Below are 16,456 nucleotides of genomic sequence, written 5' to 3' on the forward strand. Positions count from 1 at the left end.
CTAGACCTGTGGCTCATAACTTTTACAGGATTCTACATGAAAAAAAGACAATATAAATAATACTATCTTAATATGATTGTCATTAGAAAAGTATCTAGACATGTACCCCTTTTTAAAAACCTAGAATTTACCCTATGGTAAATAAAAGCATTTCAGCAGTTATGTATGTACATTTCCAGGATTAGCAGATATTCAGGCACATGTTTATATATAAGCATTGGAGGATATTTGACATGTTTTATGTTAGCCATTCATTTAATCAGAATCATGCTTTTATTGTAAATATTTTACAGTGTGATACATTTGCTGAATTAGTAGGTAATTTGCAAATATTATGGGAAAACTATTGAATTGAGATAGACTTTCAAAAAGTTAAAATATTTTTGCTTTAAAAAATCCTCTTATACTTTACAGTATTAAAACCATTTAAATTACTTAATAGCAAGCCACAAGATATCAATTGCAGTCCTTGGTTATACCACTGAGGGTCTTTATGTAGTATTACTGTGTTTGTCTCATCAGACTTTTTAATTTAGTATTTCCAATGTTTACAGTATTTATTTCCATTTTGGAAACAAAACTTCATGAAAAGGAAGCTCTTGTTTTCTTGGGTCATCACTCTATTATATTAATTTCTTTGTCACCTTATGTGTTGTGAATTGCTTATATGAAATAGTCTAGATATTCCAGGAAATAGTCACATCTAATCACATGATATTTGCTGTTATTGCTGTATATGCTTGTATGTTTTACCACTCTTCCCTGCTCTTTGCTTAGTATACCTATTTAGACTGTGAGCTCCTCAGAGCAGCAATTGTGAAGTGCTGTATATTATTACTGTATTTGATTAGAGAGGGCAAAAGTCTTATTTATTATTTACATCATAGGTTCTATAGAGAGAAACATAATAAATACAATAAAATAACTATTTTTTATAGGAATTCTAGAATTATTTCCTCTGGTAAGTACTGCTGGGACTTGAGGAAATCTCTTTTTACTCAAATGAGTAATATTTCCTTTTACTTTGTCTTTTGAAAAAAGTAGTCTTTTGGAAAATCTGGGTTATGGAAAGTTGTCAGATCCATAGATTCTGATGTTCTAATATACAATCAAAGCATCATAAGTGTCTCAAGATGCAGTCATTATCAGTAATTATGAAAAGATGTCTGGGACCACCTAACAAGACACATTTCATATTGAACTTACACATATAAAGATGGTGAACTCTTTTAAAAACCTAATCCACAGATACAGCTTTCATAGACTATTCTATGTAATTTTCTGTCATGAATTAAGAGCTCATATTTTAATACCAATAGAGTTTTTCTTTGAGGTTTTTCTGTCCTTCTCTAGGATTTTCTAATATTTTTCTTTAAAGGGAGTAATAATTTTCTTTAAAAAGGATAGTGCTCTGCAAGAACAGCAGATTACCTAACTTTGTTCAGTGACAGAATATAATTAAGATTAATAGAAGTCTTTTTACTGTGGAGAATTGAATTTTACATAAAGTTATTTTAGGCAAATGAAGTACTAGTTACAAAACCTGAAGTTTAATAGAATTGGAAATGCTGACTATCATAGAAGGAGTTTATGTTAGTATTTAACAAATACAGCATCAAGTAAACCTGCAAGTTTTGTAGATATTTGAGTAAGTTTCAATGCCCTTTTTTAAGCCCCAGTGATAATCAAAAGTTTTATGTGTGGTTGGGAAGGCTATATGACCATACCAAAAGATGTTATCACAGAGTATTCCTTTCTGCTCTTACAAAACACATACTTGACTCAAATGAGAGAGGTGTTTCTATATTACATGGAAACGTGCTGTGAAGGTTGAATTTTCTGTATTTTGAAATCAAGGATTTTATTATTGACTAGATTAAGTTAAAATCAAACTGATGAAAAGAGTTAGTTAAAGGTATCTTATAGGCAACAATGAATTGAAAGTCATCTCAGCTTTGTAAAAGAGAAAAAGAAAGAAGGAAAAACTTATGTGTTGCAGACTCCTACAGTGGTCTCAGTTTGCATACATTTGAATAATCTGTATTTCTTACAAGGTTGTATCTGCACACCTTTCCTTTAAATGTAGTACAAATGCCAGAACTCAAGTAGAACGAAGGGAGTAATTTGTTGCTGGAGATATTTTTATGTTACAGGGCAGCACTCACTAGAATGTGGAATATGGTGTGCTTATGGCTGTGTGACTAGAAATGGGAGGGAAGGAATCTACAGGGAAAAACCCACCCCATTGGGTAATTACTTTCCAAATTAGGACAACATAAATAAAAAGATATTTATTTGGGTTAGATTTAGTCCGTAAACTGTATTATGTGGTTGGGACATGGACATGAAGGTGCCTCTTCAATACTTTATTTCAAAATAGCCCAAAATGTTTGCTTTCAAGAAAGCTACCTGGGAGTAGCTATGATTAGCTATGAAGGACCATTCCTATCTGTGGTGTACTGATCCAAACATGTTAATCAGTGTCCCACATGCTCAGTAGACCATACAATATCCTTAGTTATGTTGCATTTACAGCCTTTTATGTTTATGATATTTTTGCTAATTCCTTAGGTTGCCACTGCTGTGTTTATTGCAGTATCAGATTTGCCCGTTGAGAAGAATGACTGGGTATTTCTGAAATGCATTGCCTTGTCTACCCAGGCTATACCTTAGCATCTAGGCAGTTTGAGTTTTGCTTTAGATTTTATTACTTTACTATATTTTTATGTTATGTGGTTAGAAAATAGTTCTGAAAAGATGACTGGGACTACCTAACAAATTATCACTACTGAAATGCCAGAAGACTTTTTTTTCAGCTAAACCTTTGGTTGTATATTATAAAATTACTAGAGATAGAAATATCTTGTTTAAATTACTATTTGTAGAAAGTATTGTTAAATTGAACTTGGTTTTAGTGCTGAAATATTGATGTCCTCTTAAGTGTTCTGTATTTTTCACACTAGTTGACAATTGAATAGTGCAGTATTTATAGTTCTTAAGGGTTAACGTGACTTTTTCACTTATATGTGGCTACAAAGTATTTCTTTGTTCTTAGTCGCCTTGGTAGAAGGATGAAATCACTGACCTAATTAAAATGAAACACCATAAAGTGAAAGTCTTCAGTATTCACCCTTTCAGTTCATTGTTAATTACTAATCAGAGAGAGAGTACTTTTTCTTAATATAGATTTTTTTGCTTTTCCTTTTAAAAATAAACATAGCCCTTTCTTTCTTCTTTCTACAAAAACATCCCCCAACCATTCACCCGAGCCTGAAAACTAGAAAATCATGTTAGGCCAAATGGATGTAATAAAACTTTAAAATTTGGAAATGAAATGCTCAGAAATTTAACAAATAGTAGAGCTCAGTAAGGATTTGCCTTTCTACTTCTGCTCTATCATAAAGACTTTCATTATATGATCTCATAGTAATCTTGTGTCTTGGAAAAGTTATTTCAGAACCTGTTAAGGCCTGACATTAATGCTGATTAACTGTCCTCTCTTAACTTCAGGTGTGGATAATCTTTTTCCAGAATTAAATGAGATATGAATGGAATTAACAGGAATATTTTATTAAGTTTAATCAGAGATAGCTAGAAACCATTAGTTAATGTTTGTATGTCTCAGATATATATTCAAATCTCTAAAAGGGACAGATGTATAGTGATAATGTACTGTTGCAACTCATGCAGTCTGGAATGGAAGCTACAGAGACATTCTGATGGTTAGGAAAACCCAAATACAGCTGACAGAAGTACATGCTATTTATTTTAAGGGGTTTTATCTCATTTAGAACATAATTTCTTTAAATGAGAACTCATTTTGCAAAATGAAAAGGAATTTTATAGTTTTTTACATAGACCTACCCTAGTTTGATTGGAGACACAGAAAGGTGGTTGTAATGCAATTGCAGAGGACCAGTATTAAGATGGGTCAAGATACTCTATCAGCTATGATTTTGCAGGGTTTTAAAAATATATGGCATATGGGTATTTTGTTTTATAAAAATGATTGATCACACATATAAAATATAGGATAGGATCTTAGATTACCTTCAGCTTGGCTATGAACTTGATATCTTCGGCAAACACAGCAGTGTAAAAGATAGAAATGTAGAGCTTTGCACCATCCTCTTTTTTGTGTGGATACTTCTGTGGTACTGGCTGTACTGTGTTAGAAACCTTTATACTTGTACAGTGTAACTTGCATTTTGTGTGCTTGACAGCAAAGTAAACAGAATAGGTTAGTTAACATCAGTAACATGGCTTCCTTAGGATACTTTCTGAGTCTACTTTGGGGTTTTGATTTCAACTACGATTTTGCAAAAATACCTTTGGGTTTCAACTGTGGATGCTTAGTTCACTTTCCTGAGAGGCAGCAGAATCCTCAGACCCTGAAGAGTATTAAAATATTTAATTTGGATTGGTACAGTTTCTATAGAACAACTTGAACAAACTTTACCTTTAACCCAGTGTTTAAAGTACTTACTTAAAAGGTTCTGACCTTTCAAGGGAAGTCATTGTTTATAAATTAAATTTGAAGGAGAAATTAAACAGCTTTATGAAATTTGAAGATGTTGCTGTCTAGGTCTGAGACTACAAAGGACATGAAAGGAAAATGACTGAGAAGTTATTCAGCTGTGCTTATGACAGCCATTGTTCATTTACCTTTCAGGGTACCTACATGCCAAAAACATTTTCATTCAACTCTACTGAAAATGTTTTTTCAAAGTCTTAAGCACATCTTCTATACATTTGTTTCTATGTGAGAAGGCTGACTGTATAGATTATATCCCTGCTGAATATTATAATTGAAATTTTCAGTGTCCTGATTTCAACTGGAGTTTAAATGTCCTGGTTTTATCATGGAGTTATAGAGCAGAAATCTGAGCACGTAGTAGTTTGCATTGCACTGCATTGATTATAGCCTGAATTTCTCTATTGACAATACCCTTCTAGAAACAGTAATTTTAAAATTACTATTACATGCTAGCTAAACCTAAAGTCAAGTAATTCAATGAGCTATTTAATTGAACATAAACTTATACATGTAATGAGAGAACTGGAAAGAATTCTGGATACCAAGAACATGAAAAATCAATAAGCAATCAAAATCTGAGCCTTAAAAACTACACTATATTGAATCACATCAAAGCTGTTTAATAAATAACTGACTTTAATTTAAATTAAAGCAGGCATATGGTATATCAGTAATTCAGTTTGACACTCTTCAATATTATTACTGTTGTTACCCTCATGAGCTTTGTCACAAAAGAAAGGTGTGGTTCTTTATTAATGACATTAAAAATAATTTTGTGTTTCTTATCAATAATGGCACTTTCACTGTTGTTCCCAACAGTATTCTCTAGTATTTAAATATTCTCTAGGCAACTGTAGATACTAGTGGAAAATGTCTTTCTTTTTGTGTTCTAACTACTCTGAAGTCCAGGTAAAAGAAGCATATTATCTGGCAAAATGAGGATATTTTTTTTTCTGAACTGAAAAAGCATTTGCTCAGTTTATTGTGCTCTTTTTAATGTACCAAGTATGTCCAATAGTTTATGATTTATATTCAATTTTAAATATGCTGTTTGAGAATGGAAACTTGGAGTTTATTCCCAAAAAAACTAAAAGAAAGCCAAGCAGAAGATTTAAACTACTTATCTACCAATATCTGTCTGTTTTCTCTGCTTTGATACTTATTGTCTGCTTTCCAGTGCTTAAAAATTTAGTAAGAAATTGGTGACAAAAACATTAAGGGCTGCATACAAGCATCACTACTTGCAGAAAGATCTCATTGGAATTAGCTAGAGATATAAATGAAAAATAGCGCAACCATTTATTTCATCTTTGATTCACTAAAAAAATAATTTCTGCCACAGACTGAGGGTTTGTATGTTATTGTGGATGTCTTTTGTTTGATGTTTTTCTTTTATTTGAACAGCTTGTAACAAAGCATGCGTGTTTTTGTCTTGCTTTTTCTCCCTCTCCCATCCCTTGCTTATCTAATGCAGCAGGAGATGAAGAAAACAAGCGTGCTGGAGTTGAGGAGGCAGAGGTCGAGGCAGGTCTGTCTGACCACAAGCACCTATTTCCTTTAGATATGTTTCCCCTGAGTATATAGGGAAGCTTTACCAGCCAGCTTGTAAAAATATTGAACATATAAAACACAGAGAATATTTGTATCATTTTATGAAAGAACAGCACAAAAAAAATTTTTGTAGCATAGTTTATTTGCCAGTTGTGAATGCTTAAAATAATTCAACATGACAAAAAGTACCCAACTATTTTACTCTTTTTTATTCTTTTTTATGGAATTCCTCTGTCATTATGCTCAAGTAACAGACTTAGCAGATCTGGGTGGGTACTTCTTAGATGTGGTACCATCTACTTTGAATTAATAATTTTTACATGCAGGGAAGTAAATTTTTTTGCATGATGACAGTTTTCTTTTCCCTTAGTTTGCATAAGCAGACTGATGCTGGACAAAAATAGTAGGCAACTGCATTAGATGGAAATACTTCAACCATTTTGTATGATGTCCTCCATCCTGCTTGGAAGACAGTTGGTAGTGTGATGACAATCATCAGTTCATGATCAAATCAAACAGTTGTAAATAGTTTTTTCCACTCAAATACCATGTGTTTAAAACATAAATTTAACTTCTAATTTCAGGAAACACCCAGTACAGGTTCAAAGATATGCAGAGATCTAAAGATATAATTTCTCTGTTCTTCAGTTTCCTTTTCAAAGGAAGAATCATAAATGCATACATTTGCATTTACATGCCTTGTTAATAGGTTACATTCTGTTGTAATAGAATTACATTCTGTAATTAACAGTTAATATTCGCCAAAAATGGTGGCAGTGTGGTACAAAAAAAAAAAAAAGATGAGTTGATCAAGAAACACATTTAGTATTAGCTGGTAGGAAAAATTGCTAGCATACATATGTATGCCTAAGATGCTAAATGCTGCTTAAAAGTGTAAGTGTCTGAATCCTGTGCCCTGAACCCTCTTCCCATTTTTATTTAAGAGAGGAAAATACAGATTACTATTTTCTTCTATGGAAAAAAAGTCAGGAATAATTACTGTGATGGGACTCATTACGTGCTCAAAACTCTAGATGCTAGGGTAATTTCATTATTTCAGTGGCAGAAAGCAGGTTTACTTTTTTTTAAATTTTAGTTCTTACTTAGGCATCCAAAGTGTCCTTTAAGATCCTTCCCTTTTTTTTTATAGTAGAGTTTGTTTATTGCTTTTGTTATGATTCTGTCTCTGTGGTGCTCAGTGGGGTGTGTGCTGTGTGCTCTTCACTCTGTGTGCTTTGTGGTAACTCAAGCCTAGTGCATGGAGTTTTGCTCACCTAGCTTGCAACAGGTTTCTGTGTGCTTGTAGTTACATTGTTCTTCATAGTAACTTTCCAACTGTTAATCATCATTGTCTGTTTTTAATGTTGTAAAGACTGTGAGGAAAAACATCAAACCCCACCTGTTAATGGGAGAAAAGGCAAGTTGATTATGATATTGCTTATGAATTGTGGGTGCTTGAGAAATTTATTTTTTTGCTGCATGTGTGTGTGTTGCTTAGTTCTACTAGCTCAAAATTAGTAAGTTCACACATGTTCAATTCCAGTGTGTTGTTTTACTTCTTGGATATAATTCTTTTCAGCTGAGGTTTAAAAATATTTACTGGAATCAAAATCTCCAGATGTTTATGTTTTTGCAGCTAACTCTATTATAGAAGATATAGTTTACACTAGGCAGATATGTGATCAGGTTGGCTATAGAGAGCTAAGGGGGCAGGTTTATATTTCTTCTTATTTTGGAACTCCTAGGCTGCCTTGCCCTAAGAGGTCAAGCAGAGTTTGCAGACACCTGCAAAATTGCATTGTCTTCCACTTTTATATCAGGTCTAAAATCTTTTACATTGCTTGGATATATATTTTACAAGCTTGACACTTTTTAATGTGAGTAGAAAAAAATTACCATTTTAATTATATACTTTTAGAGAAAGGCTTATGTTATTAGCAATCATTTCTATTGTCTTGTTTGTAGTCATGTTTGATGTTCTCTTTCAAATGCTGTAGAAATAAGCTTAATTCAAAGCACTGAAATGTTAACATGGAGATTTAGGATTCTTATCTAAAAACAGAACAAGAAAGTTGCAATGAACAACCATAGCTTACTTTGATGTTTTACTCAAGTTCATGCTTCTAAATTGCTTTGATAATTTTGAAGAAGTATGTTACTACTTTTCCATGTACTTCTAAGACCTTATAACATGTAGATTTTGTGTCATTGATGTCTTCTGCCAGTGAAGGAAATACAAACTAGTTAGTGTCTTGGATTTATTAAAATTTGGGTATTCACTCTTACAATTCCATCTCTACCAGGAGCCTACAAGGGGTATAGACCCAGTTACACTGTTATGGACCATTCCTAGCTGTCTGTTCCCTAGAACAACTTAGCAGAGGGAATATGGATATCAGGAGAGCAGGGATTCTCTTTTGCCTGTGCTAGTTCATTGTCTGGGAAAGACAACCACACCATTTTTAATGTCTCTTATTATCAAGTGTAGACAAGACCAAATGGAGTGCCTTTGCAGAGAAGGGGCCATGTCACCAGCCTCTCAGAGCAATCTGAGGGGTCACCTCACTTGCTCTGGTGGGTGTCCCAGCATAGTCGTGAATTAATTCAAATCTGGGAGTCTGCTGTTGTAACTGTAATCCATGCTACTTACCAGATAGTTCAGTGTCATACTTTTAAGATCTAAATTCCAGTTGTACTAAGATTGGAGGCTTTTGCCACTGATCTGACAAAGCTGACAAAACAATTAACAGTGATTTAGTCAGGCTAAAGTTGGTTTTGTTCTTGGTTTAATCTTCCACTCCTCCAACAAAACCTATATTTTATACACTTATAGAGCCTGAAATATGTACATTGCACAATAAACTAACTACTACTAACTATTTAGATAGTTTGTTTCATACTTAAGTTCTCTAAGGCATCAATTTTATGTTTTAGAAGTTTTTTTCTGCAGAACTCTTATGCTCCAAAAGAATGATCATTGTCTACTATTGAATTTCAAATATTTATTACCCAAACTGTCATACCTTTCCATAATTCCTCAGGTCTTTTGCATTTCTCTTTCATGTATTTTGTATGATATCTTTTGATCATTTGAGTTTGTGAGAAAAGGATCCAGGTAATGCTGTCCTTTACTATCTTAATTTAGGGTGCATAGAAGATGATGTAGTTACCAAAGCAAAAAGTGTTTCATATTTTCTAACTCTTCAGAATATTTTGTAGGATTACATTACAGCTTTGTCTATATTATGGGAATCAGGAATGCTTTGTAGTTCTCACCTCCCAGACTGAGAAGTGTCTGGAGTATATTTGTGTCTTGAGTTTATAGCAAGACAAGACCCAAGTCTCAGTCCTGCCCTTTTTGTGCACTCTGGTTTCCCCATGCATGGGAGTCCCACCACTCTGTGAGCAGTCTGGATGCCTGAAGGAATAGAACTGAAACTATGTTGTATTCCATATTATTCTAAACTGTGGAACAGTTTAGACACAATCTAAAGAATTCAGGTGATTGAAGGGCGAACTAGCCAGAATAGAGAGACTCCAGTAAAGGAAGTGATGACAGATGCACCTGCTTAAACTGACTTGCAGAAGTAGTGTTCAAATACACTTTTTTGAAAACAAGCAGGTTCCTGTCAGGCCAGAAGGTTGTCTCATCTTGATGGCTGATCCAAGCATCTTTTTCCATTCTAAGACCATTTGGATTTGTGGAATTGGGGCCTACACTTTGCCTGAACTACTGAGCATGAGTGCTGTGAGTCTCCTAGGTGCTTTTTCCTCCTCTGGCTCACTGACTCCAGACTTCACTAAGAGCCCACAACATCTTCTGAATTTTGCATGAGAAATTATATTGGATGTGTTTTACGTGGGCTGTGAGAATACTTAACATATTCCTATGTGTTATGAGTACCTAGAGAAATACTGCATTTTAATTAAATTCTAGTTCAAGCAAAGTAAGGTTTAAATAGAGTGTAGACCTGGTTAGATTGTGCTAGTTGTAGACAGGCACATAACTTGAATTTGCATGCTGGAAAAGGAGTGAAATTTTAAAAAACCCCACAATAAAACAACAAAACAAACCAGTAAAAATAAAGTACCAGTAAAATGCTCTAGACTGAAGAACCTACATTCTGTTAAAATTCCTTATGATATAGGGGGCTATTTTACAAATTTAGCTCTAAAACTACCAGGAAGGTGTTACAGATGAGAAAGAGTCTAGCTACTAACTTGTCCATAAATACCTTCAAATTTTACTTATAAAAAATTTGAGTTTGCATCTTTCAAAAGTACATTGCAATACCACATGACATTTCTAAGACTGGTATGTGACAATGGGATGTCATTTTATCTGCTAGACAAACACAGTTTGTCTGGTTACAAGTCTACTGTTCCAGAAGTAATGCAGAAGAATGAAAGGGCCCTTTTGGTACAGACAGTATTTGCATGTAAAGGTGCATGTACAATTTTCATGTAAATTTGCATGCAAATTTGAGCAATAAGAAAACTTTTATGTTATTAAGTAGTAGTAATTGACATTCAGAAAACCTAGAGCTTTCTGAAGAAACAAATCTGTATTTTTCATCTTTGTGTAAGACATTGATTGTATTTTCTTTACTGGTTGGTATTAGTGCTTACATCTACTGGCTTTCAGAGCCTTTTTATGAGCAGAATGACTTTTTTTTTCATTTTAGAATAATACCATAAGCTTCAGTCTTAGCTGCATTTAAAAAGGGTAGAGCACCTGTGATTGCTTGCAGAACTTTTCTATTTTGTGCGTGTGTTTGTGAGATATATATAATCATATAATACAAAATTATTATTATTTTCTGCTTAGAAAATGTTTGAAGACTTACTATAAGATAGCATCTTTTTAAATAAATATAAAAATAACATGGAAAGAAAATCCTAAACCCTATATCAAGCCAAACCTTACCTTCTGCATTCTGCAGAGTGAATTTGTAGGCTGTTCACATTTCCTTGCATGCACAGAGTACTCCCTGACATCCAGGGCATGGAAACACAAACTGAGGAGACACTATCGAAAAGAGGTGTAGAGCAGAAATTTGTACTTTTCTCCATGTCTATTTTGGACATTACTTGTCATTTTCTTTCTTTTCTTTTCTTTTTTTTTTTTTTTTTTTTTTTTTTTTTAATTCATTGTTGATTAAATTCTGGAGAAATTTTGATTTTTATTGTGATTACCTAGTGCAGCAGTATGAGGATTGCCATACCAGCTTCTGACTAAAAATCCATGTAGCCCAGTGTCTGGTCTCCAGTAGACCAGGTGTGGATAGTGAGGGAAAGGGATATAAGCAGGACAAGTATTCCTGTGTTGGGAGTAGTGTGGCCAGCAGGAGCAGGGAGGTCATTCTTCCCCTGTACTCAGCCCCTCAGTTTAGGAAAGACGTTGAGACACTTGAGCGCGTCCAGAGGAGGCAACGAGGCTGGGGAAGAGTCTGAAACTCTTCAAGTGCTATGAGGAACGGCTGAGGGAGCTGGGGTTGTTTAGCCTGGAGAAAAGGAGACTCCGAGGTGACCTTATCACTCTCTACAGCTCCCTGAAAGGTGGTTGTGGTCAGGTGGGGGTTGGTCTCTTTCTCCAGGCAGCAACTGACAGAACAAGGGGACACAGTCTAAAGCTGTGCCAAGGGAAATATAGATTGGATATTAGGAAGAAGTTTTTCACGGAAAGAGTGATAAAGTACTGGAATTGTCTGCCTGAGGAGGTGACAGATGACTGGGGAGTCACCATCCCTGGATATGTTTAAGAAAAGACTGGATGTGGCACTTGGTGCCATGGTTTAGTTGAGGTGTTAGGATATGGGTTGGACTTGATGATCTCGGAGGTCTCTTCCAACCTAGCCATTCTGTAAATTCTGTTCTAGTGTATAGTGAAGTTTATCCAGGATCCTGGCTGCCCAGTCTCCTATGCCTTGTGCCTCAGTAATCTACATAAACAGCTAGCACTCTATCTTTGCAGGGTGTCTTCATCTCCCTCAGAGGTTCTCTGTTTCTTGTCCCTTAAATCAGTCCTGCCAAAATGCCCCGAAGTGCTTATCTAAACAAGGGACTCGGAGGAGCTGTCCTTCCACATGTCCCAGAGAAGCCGATTGAGAGCGGCCCCGCTCTAGCACAGCCTGCCGTGGTGCAGGCATATAGCCAGAAGAGGGAGCAAAGCTGCTGTATTTTAAAAACATGAAAAAAGATGTGAAACAAACAAACAACTCCTCCCCATGCTCGAAATGATACTGGAAAAAAAAAGTCTTGATAGTGGCTTACAAATAATGTCTTTGTGTTATTTAAATGTAATTTACTAAATATTAATATACTCATGTTTAATGTAACATTAACTGACTATTTTCTTCTCAGCCATTTGGAGTATTAATTTTTTTTTTCTGGTGTTTCTTCATGTTTTACAAATCCATTGTATTTATAAAAGTAACAACATGTTACTCTGATTTTTAGCTAAAGATAAGCTATGACTTTACTGATTGTTATTTCAACAAGGGCTGTCTGGGACCTTGCCTATAAAATGTAAAATTTTTCATAAAAATAAGCAATAGAAGATTACAATCAATTTATTTCCCATATAGAGGAATCCACTAGCAAAAACTTTAAAATATAAATTTAAAATATAATTGACTGAATTTGCAGGTAGAGAATATGATGAGAAGAGACTGCTACTGAACTAGACTTAAGTGATTTACAGTTACAAATAATGAATGTAGCCTTGGAGTCAGCTTGAAGAAAACATTTCTGGAGTAAGGAATAATCTACAGTGCACTATTATGTTTTTAATGCTAGTAACAATAATATGAAATGTAGATATGTTGCAGTACTTTTTATTGCTGACCTGATGATTTACATTGAAGTTCTTTTAATGTATTCCAAGGGCAGCCTCAGGAAATGAAGCTTAAGGTTTGGGTACTGGGTTTTTTTTGTTTGTTTTTTACTTTTTTTGCAGAATGTGTATGTAGTTCAGTAAGAAAGATGAAATCAAAACAATAAATAATTAAGATATGTCAGAAATTTTATTGGGACACTATTAATTAAAAAACATTATATAAGCCATTAATGAACAATTGATTTATTTTAAAATTTTATAACATTTCTTAGCATTCATTAGTTGATTTGGCATTAATTTGCAAACTATTTTCTTGTGAAGGTTGTGTGTACGTATGTGTATGTGTGTCCCTGCCTTTATACTGTCCACACATTGTCAGTATTCAGGGCAATGTTCTAAGAAGCATTTAAGATTTTGAAGGAAGGACAGATCATCATGTCTCAAATACGTTGATCTCTAAAGTACAGAAACATTCTATAAAATATTCTTCCAGTGTATGGAGAAAAAAATGTAGATCAACTGATACTGTGACAAAAGAGGAGGCTAAAAGATTATGTCCTCAGGTTGGCTGTGGGTTACCTGGGGAGGCAGGAGGTCTTGTTCTGCATTTGTCAGAAAAAGACTACATGTGTTCCTACTTGTTTTTGGGTACTGGATGAGTCTTGTTCCTGTTACATCAGGGTAGGGAAGCATCAACACTGTTTTAATGAGGCACCTGAAGGTTTTTCTGGTGTAGGAACATCAGCAGTCTGGCATTAAATCTTGATTGCTGACTTTGTGTCACTTCGAGTTGGCCTTGATGCCATTAGCAGCACTCTGGTGCTGCAAGGTGGGACTGGATACTGGATTCATTCCAGATGCAATTTAGTACATCTGGGACGATTCATGCATCATGGTTTGAAGCCATTTGCTTTCCCCTAGTAGAGGTTTGACACACTGAAAATATTTCTCTCTGTGTGAGCTCTAGAGACTGATGTCTCTTTAATTTTCTTAGGGACCTTGTTTTGTAAAAAGTAAAACTTGTATGCCATGAATTTAGTCTTCATTATTTCTTCTTCTTGTATTCTTAATGCACGAGTTGAGATCTTGAGTATATGATTCAAAACAGTTTCTTATCTCCTGACAGTTTATCCCACAGTTTTAATGACTTATTGTGCTGCATTGGTTTAAGAAGCACTAGCCAAATCCACTTTTGACTTATTTTTACAGTAGTTGTCACCATATATTATTAATAACATAATTCCTTTCTGAACATTCTTCATATAAAATTAAAAATAGAAAGAAGTTCTGAATACTTTTAATTTGCAGAAAAAGATGACTAAATTAAGCATGTCCTTATGAAAAAGTGAGGACTTTATGATAACCTAATGAAGTCTAAAACTAGAAATACACTGATAATAATTGGTTCCCAGAAAAGTTACATGCTGAAAAAAAGATAAAAGCTGACATAGATTTAATTAAAAAAAAAAAAGACAAATTCCAGTAAAAGAGAAAATATATAACAATGTTTAAAGTAAAGGTTAGTTGTGAGAAACACTATTACTGTTTGTAGTATTGAGAAAAGAAGGGAGGAGGAAAGTATTAGCATTAGAAAAATCCTTATAATTAGTATCTGGTATTTTGCTGCATCATCTTGTACTTCTGCAGTTTGCTGCATCATTTCCAATTCAACTGCAACGTTCCTGGTGCTAAGCTGGCATGGTTAGAAATTCAGAAAAGCTATATATATGCAACTATTCTTCTCATATATTATTTCCACATTTTTAATATTTTTCATATTAAATATTTTAAACAAAAGTGTAAGAAATGCTGAGGTTGTACTTGACACTGTGTACTGGAGCACACCATGCCCCCTCTCCCAGGCAGCACAGGTGAGTGTCATTCTCACAGGGAATGGCACAACACCCAGTGTCAGCCCAGCTGCATTATTCACTGTGGTGTGCAGTGCCCAGGGGAAGGTGCAACTCAGTCTAAAGAAACAACTGCATCTAAAGATTGTCCATTTCATACTGGTGGGAAAAAACTGCATCAGGCACCTGTCAAATCCTTCTAGCCCTAAAAGTGCACCAGCTGATTGAAATACTGACTCAAGAATCTCATATTTTATGTAATCTATATAAGATCTTTTTGTATAAATATTTAATAATTTTTCATCTCTCTTTATACATAAGTCAAAGCTGATTATCACAACAGGTGACAGGATGAAGTTTATGTTATGGGAAGTGAGAGTGATAACAGGATAGTGATGATCTAGAAAATGTATGGTTTCTTTCAAAATATTTACTATTTGACCAGAGTTGGCTTTGGTTAAAACAACAAGGGAATAGATGGTGGCCTTTGCCTTGGGGAAAAAAAGATATTTTAGAAACTACATTGTGTAAAGTACATTATTAACTAAACTTATTTGTCTAACCAGAGAGTATATGGTCAACACTGACATTTTGGCACTTTGAATAAGCATCAGCATCTCATGCTAGTTCCCAAACAGAAAGCTGTCCTTTAAGCTCTTCTTAAAACATATTTTCTCATCTTTGTAAAACATAGAAATGGAAATTAAATTAGAAAATGTTGAAGACAAGGTCAAATATTTGGTTAAATCCAATGGGTATGCCTATTTTTATTTCTCAGTTGAAACAATAACCATTACTAGTAAAACTCTTGCAATATTCTAGAAGTCAGTGAAGGTTTTCACTTGATCTGGAGTACTGCCATCCCCATATACTCAATCTAAACGTTGTACTTAACTGCTGATAAAATTAAACAGCCATTTGAATTTGCTGATATGCCATAAATACAACTGAAGCTATAGAAAAGAGGTCATTTGGAACCTTTTCTGGAAGTGTCTGCATGTTCATGCTATGACTTTCCTCAAAAACATATAGTAGCCTGTCTTGCTTTTTTGTAATGTTGTTTTTCTTTTTAAGGTTAACATGAGGCAAAACTATTTATTCAAATGATTGTATTTTTATTTGATTTTTATTTCCTCACTCTTGTCAGTTCAAATGTTATTACAGAGTGTTACCAAGAGGGTTAACTATTTTCTAGATACTGAGCTCTCAAAGAATTATCAAGATTTAGTAAAGCTTTTCTTTTGATAGGGAACTTTTTTATAATAAGTGATTTTGGTGGCTGAGACAACTACAGTTTTTAGGTTCAGAACTAAACCAGGAGCTCTGAAAAGGACTCTGACCTAGACTAAGAGAGAGAGAGAGTGAAAGAGTCTTCTAAAATTTGCATTAAAATAGCATGGAAATCACTGGACTTCCTGATATTCTTCAGTATTTAGATTATTTGTTTATATAGTTAAAAATTCCTTTAGATTACTGTATGCCTACTTTTTATCTTATTCAAAGTACAATCTCCACTATTTGGCCTGAATTAAAGTTAATGGTATTTTTTTCCTAGCAGTGACTAACTATTCCTTAAATTAAAAAGTAGTTTTTACTAAGGTCATTGAGTTTCTTGATTTGCTAGCTAAGAAGATACTTCTGGACTCATTTGAGAAAAATAAAGGATAAATGACATCAGTA

The 16,456-nt window shown here is 34.2% G+C and overlaps 1 protein-coding gene across 30 annotated transcripts in view; it reads left to right on the top strand.

Moving 5' to 3' along the window:
• The window catches only part of RIMS2 (regulating synaptic membrane exocytosis 2), a 448,611-nt gene that overhangs the window by 314,084 nt on the left and 118,071 nt on the right, over positions 1-16,456 (top strand). The window contains exons 29-30 of one of the 30 annotated variants that reach the window (XM_053936987.1): positions 6,012-6,065; positions 7,461-7,505. The exons of the other annotated variants lie outside the window; for them this stretch is intronic. Coding sequence (XP_053792962.1) covers positions 6,012-6,065; positions 7,461-7,505 — 99 coding nt within the window. The remainder of the gene's footprint in view (positions 1-6,011; positions 6,066-7,460; positions 7,506-16,456) is intronic. 30 annotated transcript variants of the gene reach the window in all.

This window comes from Vidua chalybeata, chromosome 1, assembly GCF_026979565.1.
Source record: "Vidua chalybeata isolate OUT-0048 chromosome 1, bVidCha1 merged haplotype, whole genome shotgun sequence".
In the NCBI taxonomy this organism is placed as follows: Eukaryota; Metazoa; Chordata; class Aves; order Passeriformes; family Viduidae; genus Vidua; species Vidua chalybeata.